Raw genomic sequence first — 23477 nt, 5'->3', positions numbered from 1 at the left:
GACAGGTAATTTTTATACTTTTTAGGCAGAGACAATAAGTCTGTGAAGAGTTGACAGAACGAAGAAAACTCAGGGGGCTTCAATCTGTAAGGAATTCTATACAGAATTTGGGTTGTGGAAGCAAATTAGTAAAAAGTAACAAAGATTGTTTATACAGCTTTTTCAGCTCTAAATTCTCCATCTCTGGTGATAAGGATAACTCTTTACCTACTAGTACAGAGAGAGTACCTTTTGCAGGGGAGATTCATTTCCTGCTTTCAGGGGGACACAAGAGGGTCAGAGTGTCCTTGCATGGCCTGTCACATGAATAACTTTTATTTAAAATAATCAATATCCAAAGTGGCACATTTTAAGGCAGACTGCCCTTGACCCCTTCAAGATCAAATTGGCTTTACTGAATGATTCATGAATTGGGCAGCATCTAGCGAATAAAAGGGAGCTCCATCAAGCTGTGGAAGAAGAAAGGTTTTCGAAAGGCAGGGGAGGGGTGTGGGGGAAAGGAAATCATTAGCGAGTAATGCATTGTTTAGGCAAGGTCCTCCTTGAAGGGGGAACGGAAGGGGTCTATCCGTAAAGGTCCTAGCGCTGTATGCTAACCAGGAAATTCCATGTCGACTGGTTACAGGTTACATTGGTGGTGGGGGTGGGGGTGGAAACTGCAGTTAAGTTCGTATTAAGTCTTGGTATCCTGATGTGGGGTCTTACCGTAAGTGACTCCATTTGGAGCCTATGGTTTTCTTTTTAACAATATGATCAGTCTGGTCACCTCTTACCTTTCTGTTTCCTACTGGTCATCTTCCCTGGCTCCTTCAGCTCTAGGCACCCAGGCCTCTTTACGATCCTCAAACTCGAACCTGCCAGACATGGTCCCAGTACAGGAATTTTGCCCTGGCTCTTCCTCCTCTAGTGGCTAACCCTGCATCTGCTTGGGGTCTCCACTCACGTGGCATTTTCTCAGTGTGGCCTTCCCTAATCCTATCCTTCTATCCTGGTTCCCTAATATATTGTGAATATATTGTGAATATCCTTCTATCTCTTCCTATCCTCCTGTCCTGGTCCCCTAATATATTGTGAATGCGTCTGTCGCCTCACTGAACTGAAAGCAGGGCGTTTTGTCGTCGTCATTTTACCTTGAGTCTCCTGTGTGTAGAATCATTCCTGGCAAATCAATATTTCTGGAATGAATAAATCTACCCCAAGCCCAGTGCAGGGTGTAACTGCCCTCTTTCCTGTCACTCATTTGTGGGTGTGTGTGCACACATGTGTGTGGCTCTATGTAGTTTTATCACATGCCATGTTCCACTACCCGGCACTGTGATCAAATACAGGCTGATCCAGCACTACAAGTATCCCTCACGCTACTCTCTATAGCCACATCCTCTCTCCATATCTTCCAAGCTATGCTTTTTAAGAAAAATGTAAGATTATGGAAAGGTAGGTGGGGGGGTGCGAGAGCCTCTGGCCCCCCGGGGTCCCAAACAGACCAGGGTTCAAGCTGCACCCCCTGACAAAATCCAAAGGCAGAGAGATAAGTGGTGGTGACACAAGAAAATTTACTTCAGTGAACCTAACACCCAGATGACAGAGCATCTCAAGGACTTTCTCCCAAGTGCCAATATACTTCCAGGTTTATATAAGGAAAATATGAGGCAAAGGTTAGTGGGTACATGCAGGTGGGCATTGAGGATCCGGTCGGTCATTGTGGAGAAGTCAATCACAGGGCGCCGTTGGCCCAGGAAGGTTCTTACTGCCTGAGAGGTAGTTTTGGTTCCATTCAGAGGATGCTTTGCCCCTAGGGTCTTTTCCCTAAGTTAAGAGAAAACTGGAAAGAAGAACTTCATTAGGTTTGCATTCCAAATGGGGGAAGGGAAGTCCTCTTACAGAAATAGCTTCATGATATATTATGGTTTCTTTTTGTTTGTTGGTTGGTTGGTTGGTTGGTTGGTTGGTTGGTTTTTTGTGATATCAATGGCAGGACTATTTTACTACGAACACTTGATCGGTCGGATAAATCTGGGCACGTGCCAGACTTCATTCTCCCTTCTCACACCACGAGGAGCACTACAACTGCAGGCATATCTTCCCATGATCCTTGAGATCTTGTTGAGTGAAAAAAAATTGCAGGAAAGTGAAAAGGTTGCAGAAAATGTCTTTTGGAGAGGAAAAAATTATATACATTTATATGAGCATATGAGGCTTTCAGTTCAATTTCTCATACCCTAACTCAATGTTCAACCTAAGTCTGGTTCTCTAAACCAGACTTGGAAGGACACTGACCCATGAGACTTGCCAAGGTTACCATCCGTCAACAGGTCACACATTCCACACTCAACAGTCAGAGTCACTCTCCCTGAATTCCTTATTGGAATCTCAACTCTCCTCATTTACGCTTAAACAAAAGATTTATAAGACAAGCAGAGATCTATTATGAATGCCGTCCTGTCAACACCTACTTTTCTCTTATTTTTACAATGAGACACGGTGTTCAGAAGAGGAATTCTTGCTATGCTGTCGTGTCATTTGAGGCCCAGGGAACACACACAGGCCACCAGGGCCAGTGTCATTGTGATAGATTGAAATGGCAAACTTTTCAGGCTGAGGGGAGAAAACACTCAGGCCCTGAGAAGCACATGTCCCAGAAACGTCTAGAATTTTTGGTAAAAACTCCTAAGGCTTTTTTTTATCTGACTCATAGTAGACTCATAAAGTGAAGGAAATAATAATTCTTCAGCCATTTCAGCTGCTAAAGTTTATAGTACTAGCATAATGTAGAGATAGTCTCTTTGCTGATTAAAAATATTATGTTTTATGTTTTGTCACTAATCTTTCTGGAATTGATCTTTTGCATGTAGTGTATGCTAGGGATCGAATTCCTTTTCTTCCATTTATGGCTTCCTGTGATATGTGATTTATAATAAGAAATATATGAATTTGATCTTTATCCCCATTTCTGGCATTCAGCTCCTAAAACCCTTGGAATTTTCTAAGAGAGTGATCAATGTGTCTTTTGTAATGGCAATGCGCTGACTTTTGTAGAGTAGCTAGGGGTGGGGGCTGGTTGCTAAGAGAACCAATTAGGTGATTAGTGGGTTGGAACTTTTAGGTCCACCCCCCAATCTCCCTTGGAGGGAAGAGGGGTTTGAGATTGATAGCCAATGATCTGATCAATCATGTCTCTGTAATAAAACCTCCACAAACCCCATAAGGATGGGGGTCAGAGAGTTTCCAGGCTGGTGAGCCAGAACCATGTGCTGCTGGGCCCAAGAACATAAGCTCCTTTGTCAGGGATTCTCATCCTCTGTATGTCTTTATATGACTATTGATTCATATCCTTTGGTATCTTCTGTAACAAACCAGTAATCTAGTGAGTAAACTGGTTTCCTGATTTCTGTGAACCATTGTAGCAAATTGATTGAAACCAAAGAAGGGGTCATGGTAATCTATGATTTATAGCTCATTGATCAGAAGCACAAGTAACAACCTGGATATGAGACTGCGGTGGGAAGTGGAGGGCAGTCTTGTGGGATGGAGCTTTTTTTTTTTTTTTTTTAAAGATTTTATTTATTTATTTGACAGACAGAGATCACAAGTAGGCAGAGAGGCAGGCAGAGAGGAGGAAGCAGACTCCCTGCTGAGCAGAGAGCCCGATGCGGGACTCGATCCCAGGACCCTGAGATCATGACCTGAAGGCAGAGGCTTAATCCATTGAGCCACCCAGGTGCCCCGGGATGGAGCTTTTAACCTGTGGAACCTGATGCCATTTCTAAGCAAACAGTAAAAGAATGGAGTTGAATTATAGGACACCCAGCTGGTGTCTGAGACTTGCTTGGTAGCGTGGGGAACCCTCTCCACGTTGGAATGCGGACCAGAATCATTAAACCTAAGTGTCCCAGCTCCTTGCACTGAAATGTACAACCTTTCTCCAGCTCCTGCAGTTTTGACTATAGAATGAATTTCCACGTACACATGGTCTGCATCTGTTTATGTGGCACTCTTCTGTTACTATTCTGTATTTTGTATCCTGGCATCGATATCACATAGACTTAAATACTACAACATTATAAAAGGTCTGGCTGCATAGTGGGGAAAGTTCTTAAAATTCATCCTTCCTCAAGAGTGTTTAATTCTGGGTGGCTCAGATGTTTGGGCATCTGTCTTCAGCTCAGGTCATGATCCCAGGGGTCTGGGATCCAGCCCCACATCGAGTTCCCTGCTCAGTGCGGAGCCTCCTTCTTCCTCTCCCTCTGCCATTCCCTCCGCTTGTGCTCTCTGGCTCTCTCTATCTCTCTGTTAAGTAAATAGTTTTAAAAAAAATTTTTTTAAAAAAAGAGTGTTTAATTTTTCTGTACATCACAAACTTGTACATTTTTAAAGAAAAAGTTTGCAAAGTTCCACATAAAAAGGGGCAGGGTATTTTTTGGTTGGGGTTACATTGACTTTATAAGCCATGTGGGGGAGAAATAACATCTCTTACATTGATTTTGTCAATCCAGGAATATTTTTAAAAAGATTTTATTTATTTATTTGACAGAGATCACAAGTAGGCAGAGAGGCAGGCAGAGAGAGAGAGAGGAGAAAGCAGGCTTCCCAGTGAGCAGAGAGCCCGATGTGGTGCTCAATCCCAGGACCCTGGGATCACGACCTGAGCTGAAGGCAGACGCTTTAACCCACTGAGCTACTCAGGCACCCCTGAACATGTATATTTTTAAACTTAATTAGTTTTTTTTTTTAAGTTTTCATAGTCTCTATAAAGGTCTTTTCCATTTTTGTTAGAATCAGTTCCTCAAATATATACTTTGTAGTTTTCAAAGCTATTCTAAGTGCTATCTTAAACATTTTTATTTCATTTTCTGTTACTGAATGGTATGTTGAAATGCAACTGACCTTTATATGTTGGTTTTGTATTTAGCAAATGCAGAATTCTCTTGTTAATTCCAATAATTTATCTGTAGATTGGAGTTTTCTGCCAAGTAAAATTGCAGACGTATATATATATATACTTTATAACCCAGAATTTTATTCCTCATTATCATTCCATCATATTCCTTTATTCAGAATTTTATTCCTGAGCAAATGGAACCAGGAAACATGAAGAGGAATGCTCATAGTAGCTTTCACTGGAATTGCCAAAAATGGGAACACACAAATGTCCCTCTACAATAGAGTGGATAAGAGAGTGATGCTATTCACAGTGAAATCATGTGTACGTGTATAAATGCATGTACTGCCACTATATGCATCAACAACAAATAACAACAAAAATACGTTCAGTATGATCGCACTTATGTCAATGTAAAAATATACAAGATTCAATTACATCGCTTAGAGGAGTATATGTAGGTGGTAGAACCGTAAATAAGTGCAAAGAAAAGATGATTACAACCATCACAGTAGGGGTTACACGGGAGCCGGTGAGGAGATAATGGGGTGAGACAGAGGTACTTCTAAGGAACCAGCAGCATTCCATTTTTGAACCCAAGTGGTAATAAATATCAAAGCAAAATCAGAGCCAGACAGTAAGGTAGTTAAAAAAAAAATACACAAAGACAGACATACATACATATGACTCAGGACTATTGCAATAGGGGGAAAGAGATCTCAGAATAAAAACAGTTCAATTCCAAATACCGCATGAACAAATGGGAATTTACAGCCAAGGAGCAGGGTGGAGGTCATTGGATAGAAAATTACTAAGGCGTCTTCGGGGATGACTGGAGGGATTCTGGCCAGTCTGACCCAATAGGTTCTTGCTGAGAACACATCAGTCACGGGGGGATGGTGGAGGACCAGGAAGCCAGTTAGAGAACAAGAGTGATGGGATATGGAAGACGGGGATTCTCTCTAAACGGACTGAGCAGAGTACTTGTCCAAACCAGACTTTACAAGGAAGTGCGGATGGCCCTTGAAGGCTCAGGAGATTGATTGGAGCTTGGTCAAGCTGAATCTTTGTAATTACATGGGTGTTTTCTAATTATTTTCAAGATGCAGATATGTTTTATATTCTTCTGTGTATAGGATACATCCCACAACTTTAAAAAATTGCAATAGATTACTTAACCAGCAGATAGACGGAAGGGAAACTATTGGGTAAAGGAATCTCTAGGTCATTATATTATGGTTTCAGTCTTAGGTTTTCTAACTCCTTTTTCATTCTCTTAATCACATTTCAAAGTGATTTTCAATATCTACCCATTCAGTATTGAGCCTTTCTAGTTGCAGGCACCCTAGTAGATTACATGGGAGATCATGATCTCTGTAATCAAGTTGCTTCAAATCTGGTGCTGACGAGATCGCTACCACACCACGGGGTAACAACAGCGATACAAGTTTGCAGGGGAGATTCAAAAGAGGGATTCCTGAGATGCGAACTGGAGGGTACTCAAGCCAGAAGAGAGTCCTGGCATTCCAGAGCAAGAGGAAGCATAACCAAGTAAGGTAAGAAGCAAGACCCCAACAGAATGCTAAGGGGCTGGTGTTCCTGGACCTCAGGGTACATGTTAGCAGGTGGTGAGAAACTGGATTAGAGATGCAGGTAGAGGCCGGTTATGAAAGGTCTTGTAAGGTCTAGGAGTTAGAGTTATGTTTGGCCATGAGGCTAAATATCCAAAATCACAGTGGCATGAAGACCACAGTTCACTGCTGTGTCATATAGACCACGTGTGCGGGTAAGTGGTGCCTGTTGTGATGTTCCACACCGAGGCCAGGGTCCAGGCCCCCTGTGTGCCTGCTCCATGGTCCAGACACAGCAAATAATCAGCACAACACAGGCCTTTAAAATAAAAGTGGTTTTATTACAAAATTTTAAAACTGTGCTTTAAAGGATCATCCTGGGAATACTGCATCATAAGAAACATATGTTCATAATCCAGACAATCACACAGTGGACTTTGTACTGTCCATGGAATTAATATTTAAAAAAACATTCTTCTTTTCAGTTAAGAGTCTTCAGAGCACCATTATGTGAAGGGAAGGTATTTTGCATATCAGAGTTCATCTTTGGTCTGCAATCAAGAAGCAACATACTTAGTGCCATCAAGAAGTTGTAGATGAGTTAAGAAAACTTACGTTAGTCTATTAATTCTATTCCCCTAAAGATGGGAGGAAGAAAAAAGGCAAGTTGGTGCTAGAGGCTTGTGGGACCTAGGACCATGCTTGGAATCACCCCTGGGGAAAGTCACACTGTGGTTTATGGGACTACCGATGGACAGCACGAATATCTAAGCGTCAGCATTCCCGTAAAGGGCCCCATGCTGTGAATCAGGTCAGTGAAGGACTAGGGCAGACAAGGAGGAAGCTAGCAGAGCCTCTCACTGCGCCAGTCAGGGGAAGATCTGATTCGGCACTCCTCAAAATCACTTAGACAAAGAGGAAAAGCAAAAAAAAAAAAAGGGGTGGGTGGGTGGGTGGGTGAGGGGGACTGGAGAAAGGAGCTGCAAATCACAAATCTCATGAGGTACATTTCAATTCTGGCGATTTTTTTAAAAAAGATTTTTATTTTTAAGTTATCTACACTCAATGTGGGGCTTGACCTTAAGACCTGAGATCAAGAGTTGCATGCTTTACCGAATGAGCCAGTCAGGCGCCCCCGATTCTGGCAATTTTTGTTTGCTTGATGGCTTTAATTCGTTTCATGAACTTTCAGCACTGATGGGTTAATACTGGTGAAGTACCACTTCTCTAAGGGTTAGTTATTTAGTGCAAGTCAGTAGTCCCAATAAGCAAATAAAAACAAAATACCAAAACTGATTGTAGCACCTGCTATTGTCCCTGTGACTTTCCCAACAGGCAGATTCCAAGCTACTGGAAATTAACCAGTGTGTAAAATTCCTGAATGTGTCAGTCAGTGAGCTTGTATCAACTGCTTCCATCACACCACTTTATATGGAGATAGTGGTCACTTCATTCCTTTTGAACCTCCCTGTGAGACAGGCATAGTAATTGCCAAATCTGCCTTCTCATCTTTAGTCACAATACCAGTTTTGAGTTTGTCCATTTAGAGACATGAGGATATTGTTTAGAATAACGTCAAGTCTGTATATTATCTAGGTATATGTATATATATAACCCATAGATATGTGTGTGTAATATATATTATAATTTTATACAATCTGTTCATTCAATTCAAACAAAAAACAAGTATAATGCCATATCATGTCTTTTTGCACAACCAGACACACAATCTGATGATGGAGACTGGTTTTTGGTCCTAGCTTTGCTATAATCCAGCTAGAGGACTCTGAGCTAAATTCTTCTTCAGGCTCACTTATTTAACCGTAAAATGAAGGCATTTACTGGGTGACCACTAAGGTCCTTAAGGTCCTTTTTAGCCTTATAAGTCTATGTGAATCTGCCTTTTATAAATGAAATCAATATGTGCTGCTATTAATAGAGATTGCTTCTTAAATGAATAATCTGGTAATCATGGTCATATATTTTTTTAATCTCTAAACCCAGGTAATGAACTTTGCCACACCTATTTCACGTGATGCATGTGAAAATACTTTTCAAACTGTAAGCATCTATTCAAATGCTACATGATCTGATCTGAATTCTCAGATCATGTAGTCAAGTCAAGTTTCCTCCACTTTGCCAGGCTGGAGGGGGTGTCAGGGGTTCCTGTGTCTTCTCTCTTCTCTGCATGTCAATGGCCTCTCTTCGGCCTGGTCGTCCATGGCCTCTGCCCGGTGGACTGAACTGTACGGACGCCCCCAGAGGAGCTCAAATACTTGTTGTTTGACTGAATATCTAAAGGAACGAATGAGGACTTACTCTTACTTTGACAGTTCTTACTTGGACATTGGCCAGTTCTGGTTACCTTTTTCCTATGGCACGTGCAAGGAAAGAGGTCCTCCTCGGCCTGTGGTTCTACCCTCTTCATGCCCTCTCGGATCTGGGGCTCCCTCACCTGCAGGCTGGCATATTCCTGTGTAAGCAACAATTCAAAAGTATTCTTAAAGTACATTCTTACTTTACAAGTTACATACTTGTAACTTAAAGTACATTCACTGAATTCGATGCACTAGAATTTGCTAGAATATGCTCCTTTTAACTCATATGTGACAAGTTCTGATAAGCAAAATTCTTCACATTCCCCTTAAAAACCCCAACACCAGAGCTTCTGAGAGGTGACTGTCCTTTGGACACTGGCTGCCTCTTGCTAATGGACCTCTTCTGAATCTATCCTTTATTTCTATGACTTGTAGGGTTTGGGTTTTACCACCGTCTGTCTTGAAGTGAAAATAATTGTGCACATGATCTCCTGTAGACTGGGAATTTTAGGATAGAGCGTATTCCCACCATGGCCTGCACAGCCTCTACCTTCGTTTATAATGCACTTGCCCTGGGCTGGTGATGATGCTCTAGTAAATCCAGTCAGAGTGAACGAACACAAGCCCGTGCATCTATAAGAATTCAGGCAGTAAATCCCCTGATCCTTCAGTTTACACATTTCACCATCTCCACCCCTTCACTGTTCCCTGGGGAGGTGAAAAAGGGGGGAAGGGCCAGTGCAGACCAGAAACAGAACAACTTTGTTCTGTAGCAGAGTCTAGGATTTGGTGCTCAATACCGGCAATTCTGGGATTAAAACAAAAATCTTAATTTACATCCAGTAGTGTTATTAGCAAATTATTTGTTTACTACCGTGTTTAAAAAAAAAAAAAAAAAAAGCCTTTTAAATGATCACATATACTCTGATTATTCCTAAGTGCTAAGGTCCAGAAATACTCTTTCCAAAAGACGCTATGGCTCATAAGGGGTTAGCATTGTAGGTCTGAAGATACTAGGCACCATTTAGTAAGGCAGCAGCAAGAGAGTACACAGAGAAGATACAGATCTACGTACAGTAATTTTGCAGGACGAGAGGCCAATTTCCAACCACACAGCCCAGAGTGGGAACATAAACACTTTCCCACGTTGTAGCATTCTCCTCTAGCTAACCTTTGGTTTGGCAGTGTTTTCATTACTATTTCATGTTGATCCTTGGTTTTTGCCCACATAAGTATATATACATATCTCTCCTTATATTAATATACTTTAAGAAATTATTAAGTGAAATATTATTTGCTGCTAACATGTCCAATTACAAATTTTATGTCTATTCTCTTAAAAAGTACTGACCTGGAAAAGTTTAAAATAATAACAGAATATGTCATCTCCCATGAGATTATTTCTTGCAAACTCCTGTCCTGCTTTTGCTATCTTCTTTGCCTATGGGAACAATGACAACAAAAGCCTTTAATGAAACACATTTTTTTCCCCATGCAGGCATATGCAAACTGATGTTCAGAATCCATGTATAGTGGGACAAAGGCAGGAGGAATATCTTTGAGGGTAATCTTATATGTTAAAGAAACATTTAAGAGGGTATGCTCAGATTAAAGGAGGTTTTTTTTTTTAAGACTTGAAAGTCTGAGGAATCATACTAGACCTTCTAGAATTAAGCCTCTCTGGCAGAGAGGGCATACATTAAATGGAGTGACAATGACCTTGCAAAGTAAATGCAAGACAAAGTTTAACGCACTGTTTTAACACTTCTCAGCAATTCGTTTGAAGTGTACTTCATGCAATCCTGCCTTTTAATCTACAGCCGTTAGTTTTTCTTCCTGCTGGACTGGCCATTCTTAATTTTCATATTGCTAGCAGAGATGAGGCAGTGCTTGGGGGCTCTGACCAACCTGCCCAAAAGAGAGAGTGTCCTTGAGGCCAACATTGCAGCTTTTCGTTTCAAGTGCAGAGTGGACAGTGAACCCAAGCCCAGACGTCTGTGCTCACCGCGAGGGGGCTGATGTGTGCCGTGGGGAGGTGGCGTCTCATTTACAGGTAAGGGTCCATATCTGAGCATATGCTGAATGCTTTTCAGGGACAAGACGTTTAAAATGAACCCCTGCCATGCGGGTAGAAGAGACGGACCTTACCTCTTCATCATGATCTTTGGCCCACTGGAGCTTCTCTAGAAGATCACTCAGATTGCTTTTGACGGGAATGTAATGTTTCCAGGGCTGCAGCTCGTTGTAGAAGTGCTCGTAGTAGATGGAGTCCTGCTTTAGCACCACGCTGTCACCGACGAGGAGATACGGCAGGCGATAGGCGGCAACAGTGCCATCGACGTTTATTTGGTACTTATGCTGCAGGACAGCGGTAAAATAAAAGCCGTCATGAGATCGCCGTTCTCCACTCGTGATTCTCCTCCTCTCTCTAACTTGAAGCCTCATCATCGTCAGGTGCAAACTGGCCAGATTTTGCCTTCCTTCCCTGCCATGGAGTAAATGCTATCATAGAACACCTGACCTAGAGCTAAAGGCTTATTGCGTGCTCTCCTAAATGTCCCAAAGGGGCCACACGTCTAACATTAAAGCGGACAATAAAATAGTAAGACTGCTATCCTAGGAAAGACAAATTTATCGTGCTTTTGTAATCCCTCTACTGCTTTACTGATCACCTATGAGCAAGCACCTGAGGATGGCAGCCTAGGCCATATTAACCACCGCTTTTACACACCAGATGGCCACATGCAAGTCTTGAGGAAATTAACAAGCTCTGGGGTGAGAGCTTCTATGAATAAAAATATTCACAGAACTGTTGGTAATCACTTAGTCTTTAGTTGTAGCAAATGCCACAGGTGGGAATAAAGCAAAGGCATGACAGAACATTCTCTGAAGGGGGATGGCTAATGACAGCTCCCTCGGGTTCTATGACCAACTCTTTCAAAAGTCTTTGTGATATGCAGATGGAGGAAACACTGACAATTCAATTTACAGCATTGTGTCGGTCCACCTGCTGGCATGTAACCCATCCGAAGAAAACGTGGCTATCTACAGCACAGATAGAGCTTGCTCATCACTTGCCTTCCCACATACAGAGGACAGGTGACTACCTTTTGTCCACCGTTCATTCCATGACATGGGTCTTTAGAAAACGCTTAGTGGTTTGGAGAAAAGGGCAATGTTCCATGGCCTAGCAGTGCAAAGAGGACCCCTGGGGTGCCTGGGTGGCTCAGTGGGCTAAAGCCTCTGCCTTCGCTCGGGTCATGATCCCAGGGTCCTGGGTTCTGGATCAAGCCCCGAATCGGGCTCTCTGCCCAGTGGGGAGCCTGCCTCCCCCTCTCTCTGTCTCTGCCTGCCTCTCTCCCTACTTGTCTGTCAAATAAGTAAATAAATCAATCTCTTAAAAAAAAAAAAGAAAAAAGGAAAAGAAAAAGGATCCCTCCCCAGGAAACATGAGTAATCCACATTTTAGATACAGAAAGCCCTCCCTAATCCCCAGAACTCCTAGGTAATAATTTGGATGGGTTTCAAGACATTTCCCTATCAGAAAGTCTGAGAAGAGACACCTGGTTTAAATCTTCTTTAGACTGTTGTGATGTTTTGGGAGAAGTATTTGTAAAATCACATACATGTATTTAATAATAAACGATTTGGGGCTGAAATGTGCTTACCTTGAGGGTCAGTTGGGAAAAAAAAATTCTAGCTCTACCCAGGCCCCAAGCTCCCTTGCTGCATATTTAAGGTCAAGTCTGGGTGCTCTGTATAACCCACATGACCAAAGCAGTCCCTGGGGCCTCACTCATTGATGTTCACTGAAGTTTGTGCTCACCTCTCTCGCCCCCTATCGTTTATAGGCCTCAGTTTTGCTCCCCCCAAATGAGGACATCTGGAAAAACAAAAAGGACTGGACACAACTGATGTCATACCTTGAAGAAATCAAAAAATGAAATGTGTTTCACAATAGGACCATACAGGCTTTCATCATGTTTAAAGAAGAAGAAGTTGGTGAAGGCAGCGTCTATGAGTTCCGGGTGTTTCCTGCTGAGCTTAACCAGTTCGAGCCTCTCTTTGCGGCTGTCGCGCCCTCGCCACAGAGCAGTGGAGTTCTTGCGTTCCCAGGGCGGACCCGTGTTAGCTTGCACAGACATCATGTCCAGACTTACTCTGGAAGACAGAAAGTGCCACAGGTTTCCCTCTCAGACCATCGCAGCGCAAAAGTGGCTGAGAAAGAACTCAGCAAGGAAAGAAAACCAAGGCTCTGGGTCGCCTTAGACCCATCGCTCACCGGCCCATGGTTTCTAGAACAGAGTCCGTCAAGTCGTAGGTTGGCATCACGATATCCTTGGAATCTGTGGAGCCACACCAGGAAAAGATGGGATGAATGTGGGAGCCGGATTTCTTCTTTTCCAAAGGCCAGTCTCCCAAATTCACAAAAAACTCCACATCTGGCATCTTCACCTGGAAAAAGAAAGTAAAGAGCTTCTCTACGGGAGCTGTAAGGGATAATCCCTTCTGTGGGTCAGTGTGTGGGAAAGGCAGCCTCGTGCATGCGGTCGTCCCACCCCTGCTTGGCCATGTAAGGACGGGTCCCAGGTCTGGAACACTTCTTTCCAAGAGACAGTGCCTCGCAGTCTGGGCTGGGCTCGCCTCCTTGTGAGCGAATGTACTTCTGGTTCTTTTTTTTTTTTTAAGATTTTATTTATTTATTTGACAGACAGAGAGCACAAGTAGGCAGAGAGGCAGGCAGAGAGAGAGAGGAGGAAGCAGGCTCCCTGCTGAGCAGAGAGCCTGATGCGGGGCACGATCCCAGGACCCTGAGATCATGACCTGAGCCGAAGTCAGAGGCTTTAACCCACTGAGCCACCCAGGTGCCCCTGTACTTCTTGTTCTGCTTAAGTGCAGCTGTCCATGGCCCTCAGGTTGCCCAGCCTGCTGTATCTCAGACCCCACAGGAGGGTCCTGGGGCAGGGCTGGGGTAGCTGATCTGCAGGCCCAGGGGCACACAGCAAGGGAACGGATCCTGTTCCCTGTCCTATGCTCTAAGTAAGTACTACAGCCCTTGAGGCGTGTATGTGTGCTGTCTGTTCTCAGCAACCTCGAACCCCACATGGGTTTCTTCCTTGGTTTGCATTTACCTACCTTATCACTTTAGCCGGATTCACATAATACCCTCCCTTGAAGCACCGCCGACCACCCAGTGAGTGGTGGAACCCAAGAAAAATGAGAACTTGTACTAAATGAAAGACCAACTTTAAAAGCTTCAGGTGATGATAATTACCCCAACTTGAATAGTGGGTAATTTTTCAGAATACTCTCATATATATATATATATATATATGCATACTAGATATCCTTTCCATGGACGTGCAAATTGGCCAATAGACTGGCTTCCAAAAGAGATGCAATGACAAGATAATCTTGGTTCTAATGCTGCCAAGAGACTCGAGGATTATCAGAGACAGAAAGGGAATTACTGGAAAATAGTTACAGCTCAAAGCACTGGGACTCTAACCCTAGTTCTTGGTTAATGAGCCAGATGCGCCCAATTAAAATATATACACCCCCCACCCAGACAGTGGAGGGACCAGAATCTAAACTCTGGAAGCCCAACACCAAAGCCAGCTCTAGGGATTTCCCAGCTAGACTACCTCCACTGACAAGTGCACAAGTGTGTTCAAAGAACCTGTTCTTTTTTTTTTTTTTTTTAAATCAAGCCATAGGTAAATGTTTGAGGCTTTGGTCAGTCTGAGAAGCATCTCGAGAAACTGGAATCCTGAAGAAGTATTATTTTTCCATGGATTGACACAGATGAGCAAGGAAAACCTGCCAGCACCCCGAAGTCTTCGCCGAAGGAGGCAGAATACAGATGCTTAGTAGCTTCCTATATTCAAAATAAACTCAGTGTAAGTGCTCTCAAGCTTGAGAAGGTACTGATTTTCCATGAGTAATTCAGTCAAATTATAGACACAGATTATCCAATAAATTGTTATTAAGCAACCAGTAACAGTATGGGTATAGTTTTCCCAATCAGCCAGTTTACTATCACTGAGAAGTACCACACTAGAACCCTGAGAAAATCACTTTATACCAAGGAACAGGATTCAGCATATAGTAAGCCTTCTCTGGACTCAAAGTAGATTTCGTACTGAAACAATTTTATTTGAAGACATTTTCCCTTATAACGTATTGCTGTGGGTTGAATTCTGTCCCCCCCAAAGATAAGCTGAAGTCCAAAACCCCAGTATCTCAGAATGTCCTTATTTGGAACTAGGGTTGCTGCAGATATAATTAGTGAAGTTGAGGTCATACTGGAGGGGGGCGGGCCCCAATCCAATCTGACTAGTGTCCTTGCCAGAAGGGAAGAAAGAGACACATTGGGGGAGGCCGTGTGATGAGGGGCAGAGGCTGGGGTGAGGAGGCTGCAAGTCAAGGAGCCCCAAGGAGGGCCAGCAGGTGGTGAGAAGCAGGGACAGGAAGGAAGGGTCCTGCCCTACAGGTCTCAGGGCAGTGGGGGAGGGGGCGTGGCCCTGCTGACACCTTGCTCTCAGACTTGTAGCCTCCAGAGCTATGAAAGAACAAACATTTCTGCTGTTTGCAGAACTCTGTGACAGTAACCCTAGAAAATTCATACAGGTAGCCTATGTGACATAAAGCTCCAGAACAGTATTATAATAAGGTTCCAGAATAGAACACCACTGATGCTATTATTTTTCTTTTAATTATATGGAAAAACCTGGGCTGAAACTGTCTATTATACTTAAGAGAAAAGAAACACTTACTTTTCTAGTCAAAGAAAGCAGTATGGCATCCATGAAAATTCGAAAACCTACATGTTCACCATGAGTCTTGATATAAACCTAAAAGAGAATCGAACCTGTATTAAGTTAATGGTTTATTTTCCATCGCCCTTATTTCCGTTTTGTTTATTATGTTAATCTAAAAGTACTGGCAGGTTTCATTGAGATAAAGCTTATCACAATGATCCTCAGAATGATTTTTTTCTAAAGATTTTATTTTTACGTTTGAACCCACAACCCCGAGATCAAGAGTTGCACGCTCTACCAACTCAGCCAGCCAGGCATTCCACAGAATGATTTTTAATAAAACACTGGTAGCTACTTAGAGCTATATGGTCAGAACAAACAAACAAATCAATCAATCAATTGAACAAGCAAACCTTAATCACAAAACGTACCTTGTTATCCTTCAGGGTATAATGACATAAACTTTGTCTTTGTCCAAATCTTTTTGGGATTTCTTCTGCAATCTTTTCTGGATCAACAGCAGGGAAATATGCCAGATCTCTCTGAATCTGAGTAATGGTTTGCGGGCAGTTCATCTCCTGTAACCAGGCTGCGCTATCTTCCAAAGGACAGTCACAGTTTTCATGGTAAACTGGCCCTGATGACACAAAAGTAACAAAATATCACAGTAACAATTTCACTCAGCACTCAGAACACCTAAGACATACCCATCATGTGTCTTCATAAATACTGCTGTTTTAAAATTATGTTACAAGTTACCTTTTAAAATATACGGAGATTTGGCAACATGTTGACCTTGGAATTTAACTTCTACCTTCAGATTTTTGTAGCTTGCATACATTCTGTATCTTACTATGAAGGACCCATCCTTTCGGTCTAAAACCTGGACTCCAACTCTAGTGAATTGCTCTTCTGGTGCAGAGATTTTAATTTGGAACACCTTTTCACCCGGAGAAGATGTGAACCTGTCAGGGAAGAACAGCGAGATACAGAGATGATTTCAAGGCACAAATGCACAAAGATTGTGCTGTCCAGTCTGTGAGTCCTAGTGCTTTCCTCCACACTCTTCCCCTAATATGTCTGCTGCTTCTCTCACATGCTTACAGTACCAGAATGAATGTGATGGATCAGAGATTTAAAAAAAGGAGAGGATGACAAATGTCCACACATAAACCTTTCAATGGAAAATTGCAAGGGAAAAAAAAAAGAAAATTGCAAGGGAATATGTAAACACTACATATTTATATAAACCTAGAACCCACTTATGCATTTTATACATACAAATATTCTTATCAATCTACTATTTATTTCATGCAACTGGGAATTTGCCTCTAAAGATAATGACTTTTTGAAAAATCTCTCTCAAAGATTCTTTAAAAGAGCAGTATTACAAATCATGCTCAGCACAATCACTGAGCATGATTGTGTATCAATCTGTGTAGATTGATACACAATCATGCTCAATTGTGTAGACTGATACACAATCTATAGGCAAAAGCCAGCAGATTGTGTATCATTTAAGTAACACTGTATAAAAGGTGTTTTTTTTTTTTTTAAGTGAGTGCTTTTGTTGTGAAGATTTTGAAGATGGTATTTAGTTTCCCCAATTGTTATAACCAAGTGACAAAATTGATAACTTCCCCCCCCCCTGCTTTGGAAAACTTCCTGGAAGTTTTTCTTAAAATACCCAAGATTCCCCCCCCCCCCACCAAATATACACAATCAGAATCCACGAGTAAAAAAAGACAATCGTTTCAGGAGTATGTGAATTCTAAAACTAAGCCTTCAGTTATTTTAATTGCTGGAACTCAGTAGAATGAAATAATGTTCGTTACAAACATGAAGGAGATTCACACTTTGATATTTTCCCTCTCAACTGTAAAGTTTCAAATAGTGCTTCAATTTTCTTTCTGCATTTCAAATCATGCTTATCTGCAGATGTCTCTCTAAAAACAGAGGGTAGCCCCAAAGAAAGATGAATCAACTAAGTTTTTAACAACTGGGTTTACATTCCTTACAACAGCTTATGCAAAAGTAGGTGGAAATAGTACTTCCAGCAAAGGGCAGGGGCTTTGTATCTCCAGTGCTTGTGTGAGTTCCCATCAGAACAGCCAAGAGAAGAGCTAATCTGGAATTACTTCTAAAGCTACAGAGAAAAACTGATTAGGACGGGGAAAGGCTGTTAAAACCAGATGTGGATAGCATCCAAATAGCCTGGAATTTAAACTGCTGTGGAAAAAAGAGTTCTTGGGCAGCTAAAACTTAAAAGGAGAAACAGTACATTTTAACCGCATTCCAGAGGAGTTAGGGAGCTGTTTCTCGACTTACTTGTTTCCTGATGTATCCACCGCCTGAATGTAGAAATAGCGTGCGGGAAGGGCGACAGCAGCCTTTAGCCCGGGTCCCCATACTTCGCTCTTCTCCGGGCTGAGTCGCCTCTCTCCGCCGGTCTCGGCAAGGGCTGGCACTGTCCCCAGAAAGAAGCAGTAAAGCAGCAAAATGCTGAACATTTACAAGACCGACTCTCAAAATGACGCACGGATAAATGAAGGGTAAGAAGCGGTCGGAACCAGCCGCGCCTGGGGCGGGGGAGGAGGGGCACGTTGGCTGATCGCCGCAGCCAACGCGACTCCAGAAGATGTCCCTTGCTGTGCAGGGCAGGCGCGCGGGTCTCCACTTTCCCCAAGGAAAATCACAGGCGGAGCCGGGGCTTGTCCGGCTGATGGATGCCCGTCGCTTTGCTCCAAGGAGCAGGAACCACGCTACTCCTCCTTCTCGGGACAAAGATAAACTTCTGTTGCTCCTGCCACTGGAGCATCATTGGGGGCGAATCCGTCTCAGGTTCCAGCCCAAGGTGCGGGGCGAGGGGATTGGCCTGCGCGTCGGCCGGGTGAGTAAGGCCTTCTCCAAGTGGCTGGCTCGGCGGCGCCCGTGCTCAGAGGCTTCCTGGGACATGTAGTTCGCGCCAGGACCAGCGGAAATCCTGCCAGGTTTCACCACCTCTCACTCGTTTATTTACTTTGCGGTCACCGCTTTCAGGGACCAGTTATATGCTAGATGCCCAATAGAGTGGCATGCGGGGACACAGCTAAGATTAAAAAAAAATAGTCACCATAGCCTCCGCACGTGCAGAAGGCAGGTATAAAACGATGAGAGGAAGGTGTTGTCCATGATATCTGACAACCGGTCGCCGGGCACAGCCGTCCAGGGCGCTGTCCCCGCGCGCTCCAATGGGACGAGAGACGCCAGCCCCAGGGTAACCAGAGGCGCGTCGCGGGCCGCGCGCGGGAAGCTGTGATCCGGGACCGGTGCCCGCTCTGAGGCGGCCGCAGCGACTCGACCCCGCCGCACAGGCCAGAGGTATCCGGGGCTGTGGGCCGGGCGGGGGTGGCGGCCCGCTGCTGTGCGCCCGGCGCGCGGGGCCCTCCACCTGGCGCCCGCGCGCCGCGGCCCGGGCCTGCCCTGCCCGCCCGCCCTGGACGCCGCCTGGGCTGCCTCGGGAGGGCCAGGGGCCACGGCCTGTCGGGAGCCCCGGGGCCGTCCGAGCGGAGGCCGCTGCATCCGTGCCCGTCCTCCGCCCGGGAAAAAGTCGGCTGAAGAACTGGGCCGCAAAATGGGGGAAGTGTTAGGGAAACAAGGGTCGGTGTGCTGGGGAACAAAGCCTGATTGGAGATGCCCGCGTGGATGCCGGTGGCTCCTGCCCGGCGCGGGTCTCCAAGCCACGCAAGGCAGGGCCTGGACCGTAACGGGCGGCGACCGTCCCTTCTTCCCCGTATGCCCGCTCTGCGGCCAGGGGGTCACAGGAGGGGTCACGGTCAGCTCCGGAATCGGACCCAGAGCCTCCTGCTCTTCCTCCCTCTTCCCTCTCGGGACCCTTGCCAGCTGCTCCGAAATCCCAGACCGGCCGGTCGGCTCCGCCGGCCAAAGCTGCCCTGGGTGGAGGCCCAGGCGGGGCTTTTCTGTTTTCTTTCTTTCTTTCTTTTGCAATTGTCTTGAGTACTGATATCAACGGGTGCATTCAAAGCTCGAATCGGCTGCTCCCCCTCGGCTCGGGGGCCGTCACTGCCCGCGTGTCACCGGCCCTGAAGCCTCGGGCGCCGGGGGGCCTCCCCGGACCCGGGCTGGTTGGGGGCGGTCACTGCCGCCGCCTCCGCCCGCTCCCTCTAGCGGCGAACTCCGGCTTCCGGCCGGCGAGGGAGGCGAGCGGAGGGGTCCGGAGGCCGCGTGCGGGGACGCGGACGGGGGACGCCCGGCTCCGGGGAGCGCTCGTGGGCCAGGGAGGCCGCGGGAGGCGTGCAGGCAGGGAGCGCGGTCTCGCTCCTGCGGTCGGCCGGCGCCGCCTCCGCACACATCGGCGGGGCGCGGCGGGGACGAGCCCGCGAGACTGTGGCCTCGGTCCCGGCGGCTTCCGAGCCCGGCGGCGCGCGAGCTTCGCAGAGTAGGGGCGGGGAGCTCCGATCGCCTGCGCGGAGCCTGGGTTGGAAGCGGCCGCGGCGCGCGGGAGGACCCGGCATCCTTCGCAGGCCCGCGGCCTCAGCCGGGCGAGGGGCTCGGGTCCGGCCCGGCGAGGGGCCCGGAGCGCGTGGCGCTGACACCGAGGAGAAGGACCGAGACCTGACCCGCTGGGGATTAGCGGATCTGGCCCAGCCTCGGGGCGCGTATTTCACCATCAGTAAGTCCCTTTCCAGGCTCCTGCGTCTCCGCGGCCTTCGGTGCAGAATAGAGATCGTAAGAGTTGTCCTATGGGGGAGGCTTCGCAGGAGACTCTTCGTAAGATCTTCGTTCCCTAAGCAAACTTGATATTTAAACACACGGCTTGAAAATACAAAGCGAAAAGAAGGTAGCCTAGGCGATGAATATTGACCTTAAAAATGGAACGTTTATTTTACAGAACAATTCCTTCTAGTGACTTCTAAAAATCCTTACTCTAGTGGTGTATTTTATAAAATTTCGTTCACTCACAGTGAAACTGCGAGTTGCTTGCCCCGTGATCGGAAGAATGCATCATTAAATTCAGACTTAGGTCCTGCAATCAATCATTACTTGTAATATTTTAATAGAGCATCGGCTCTCTGGAAACTCAGATCTCACAGATGAGAACCAGGGAGGGGGAAAAAGAGGCCTCTTGGCTAATAGTCGGATCCTGATTCCTAAGGCCTCTCCTCGGAAATCCTGGAATCTAAGCTCCTAATCCAGAGCTTAAAATAATGCCCGGAATGATGTAGGCACTTAAGGGTAATTATTTGTTGATGAGACTTTCGCAAATGATCATCCCTAAGGATAACCCTGGCGAACCTTGAGAAAGACCTCTGGAGAATGGAAAGTTGGAAAGAGCAAGGGGGAGGAGTGATCAGGAGATGCTAAAGGAAAGGACCCTTGTCTGTCTGGGCCAGACAAGCCGTTGGCTTTTTTCTAAGAGCAGAAGGTTTTAGGGTGGGGATGGAATTAGGAATGGTTGACAAAATTAGGAACAAAAGGAGCTACAAGATAGGACAAAATGGTGGGAGCTGCAGGCTATTTAGTGGAGGGACAACCTGATGGCCTTATAACTCAGTATTTCCTGAAGCTATAATTACAACATAATACAGTAATTGCTGTCTCTAGTGATTCTCTAGTGATTCTGTTATCAGTAATAACTTGTGCTCAGTTCACTTGTAGGAAAGCCTGGGGACATGATAACTAGCACCCTTAGCCTCAAGCTGTCATTGACACGAGGAGAACAGACATGGATCTGGCAGAGAATAAGGAAAGAAAATAAACTCCAGCTATGCTTGGGTCATGGGATTTGGATAACTTTCACTTTCTGTGTAATATCTTGGTACTTTGCAATATCTTTTTGTCATTTGTTTTACTTCTATGATACAAATCTAGACATATCACACAGTTTTTCAAAGAGAAGTTTCCTTAAACAATGGTTCAAGTGAGAAAGTTTTCAGACCACTGGTGGCTTTTATTGACAATCAATATAAAATATATCCCTACTTTGATGATCTTCACTTTTTTTTGGTAGAGTACAACCAAAGAGATCATTCTTGTTTAGTGACTATTATTTAATAGCGAAGTCCAAATGCAAACAAAACCAGGCTGTTAAACTTTTTATTCATCTAGTGCTATATTCTTTCTTTTCTTTAGCTTGCAGAGAGCTCATTCTTACCTTTTATGTTCAAATGCACTGATTTCTTTTGCCTGTTTTTGATAAGCATATTCACTATATATTCCAAGTGAAGCATCCTTCGTCCCTACACTGCCACACAAGCCGGGCCCGTGGGCATAATTCCATTAAATCTGAGGATGGACGCTCTGGCAAAGTCGAAGCTAAGCTGGAGATGAAGAGATAAGAATAGTCCCTGGAACATTTCTATCTCCCTCTTCTCCCACCTGACCCAGACTGACTCCAACACGCTTGGGTCTCCAACCCTTACTTAGCAGGACCCTATGCTGTCTTTCAGGCCTGACCCTACCATAACCCATCCATTCACCCTCAACGCCACAGATAATAGCTATCTCTGCCCACCATGCTGGCTCTTAGAGAAAGGCATGAGGGTAACAGGTCAGTAGAAAATGCTCTGTGAGGTCGTCTGCTAAGAATCAGAAACTGACGCCTCAGAAAAGCCCAGTTTGGTCTGTGTGGCCTCAGGCACTGAACTTCTCTTTGCATCTTCCTCCAACATGACCATGACGCCAGGAGATGAGGAAGAAGAAGGCATAAAAGCTTCCTGGCTATAGATCCCCTATAAGTACCCCTAGGATTTCTTGAAAAAAGTTTCTAAAATGATACAGTTGGGGTTTCCATCTTTGATGGTGAAGCTCCAGCCAGTTCTTCCTGCAAAGAACTATAAACGGCACCAATTACTAAAAAAATCACTACGTGAAGGTTTGAATAGAAGGAAAGCATTCCCTAAAAACAAAGATAATGGGATCTTTTCTAGGATATATGGACTCCCCCTTGTACTGAGCTCCGTTGCTTTAAATTACACGAAGGATAGGCATTACCTTTACTGGTTTCTCCTCACAGACTTAGAGTGATCTTGGCCCTTGTGGCAATCATTCTTCTGTTTTTTCTTATTGCTTCAGTGGTTTTTATCATTCAGTATTTGTGTGATGGGTTTTATAGAATCATTTTTCTGGAACTTATGAATATTATTCTAATTTTTTAAATAAGTGAATGGGTGGAGATAATAAGTAGTAAATATCAAACTGGTCACCCAGGGGTGGGTTGTGTCTCTGGAACCACATCTCTAGAGCCCTGTGAAGTGGGCCCACTCCACCAGGTGCCTGCATCGAGTACCCTCTACCACCTGTAATGGTCTGACTTATCAGGGTCTTGCTTTTGTATAAATCTTCAGCTTCCTCAAATGCCCTTGCTTGCTTTTTGAACTGTTCTCTGTTTTCTTCCCTAAAGGAACTGGTGTAGACTTAAAAATCAGTTTTTCCTGAGACTGAGCAGAAGTTAGTGACTATTAACTATAATCGGTCATGGCGATGAATGCACAGCTTCATTGAGATGAAATTCACACACTATACAATTCACCTGTTTAAAATGTCCGATTCAGTAGCTTTTAGTATATTCACAAGGTTGTATGTTCGTCACCTCAATCAATTATAGAATATTTTCATTACTCCAAAAAGAAACCCTTATCATCCTCAACCTCCTCCTCCCTCCCAGCCCTAGGCAACCCACGAATCTAATTTCGGTCACTAGAGACTTGCCTATTTTACATTTCATATACATGGTATCACACACTATTAGGCTCTGGGATGATGGGCTTCCTTCATTTAGTATCATGCTTTCAAGGCTCATCCTTGTTGTAGCGTGGGTGGGTGCTTCCTTTATTTTTGTTGCCTGAAAAATATCCCATTGCTTGTACATGCTACCTTTTATTTATTCATTCATCAGTTGATAGGCCTTTGGGTTGTCTCTCCTTTTTGTCTATTGTACATAATGCTG

General features: G+C 44.7%; 2 protein-coding genes and 1 long non-coding RNA gene across 6 annotated transcripts in view; 2 read left to right on the top strand and 1 right to left on the bottom strand.

The window, feature by feature from the left end:
- Positions 1 to 6904: 6904 nt before the first annotated feature.
- Positions 6905 to 18365, bottom strand: POGLUT2 (protein O-glucosyltransferase 2). The gene is made up of 10 exons (XM_032315344.1): positions 17858 to 18365; positions 16289 to 16494; positions 15961 to 16166; positions 15545 to 15622; positions 13051 to 13223; positions 12692 to 12929; positions 10917 to 11126; positions 10120 to 10209; positions 8816 to 8923; positions 6905 to 7001 (listed from the first exon to the last, which is right to left on the bottom strand). Exons 1-10 carry the CDS (start codon positions 18037 to 18039, stop codon positions 6984 to 6986), a joined length of 1509 nt encoding a protein of 502 aa, XP_032171235.1. The 5' UTR covers positions 18040 to 18365; the 3' UTR covers positions 6905 to 6983.
- Positions 13221 to 14682, top strand: LOC116574552. Its single transcript, XR_004279370.1, has 2 exons — positions 13221 to 13341; positions 14480 to 14682. It is a non-coding gene; the product is annotated as an uncharacterized LOC116574552 (long non-coding RNA).
- Positions 18366 to 18779: 414 nt separating the features above from the next.
- Positions 18780 to 23477, top strand: part of BIVM (basic, immunoglobulin-like variable motif containing) — a 40102-nt gene continuing 35404 nt past the window's right edge. For 2 of the 4 annotated variants that reach the window (XM_032315348.1, XM_032315345.1), the window contains exon 1: positions 18780 to 18889. The gene's annotated coding sequence lies outside the window, so the exon portion shown is untranslated. Of the gene's footprint in view, positions 18890 to 19932; positions 20258 to 23477 lie in introns of those variants that run through there. The other 2 variants (XM_032315346.1, XM_032315347.1) reach the window with 2 other exon arrangements.

Source organism: Mustela erminea, chromosome 15 (genome assembly GCF_009829155.1).
Source record: "Mustela erminea isolate mMusErm1 chromosome 15, mMusErm1.Pri, whole genome shotgun sequence".
NCBI classification, from domain to species: Eukaryota; Metazoa; Chordata; class Mammalia; order Carnivora; family Mustelidae; genus Mustela; species Mustela erminea.
The sequence above is the reverse complement of the archived record's forward strand: the minus strand, read 5'-3'. Positions and strand labels throughout refer to the sequence as shown.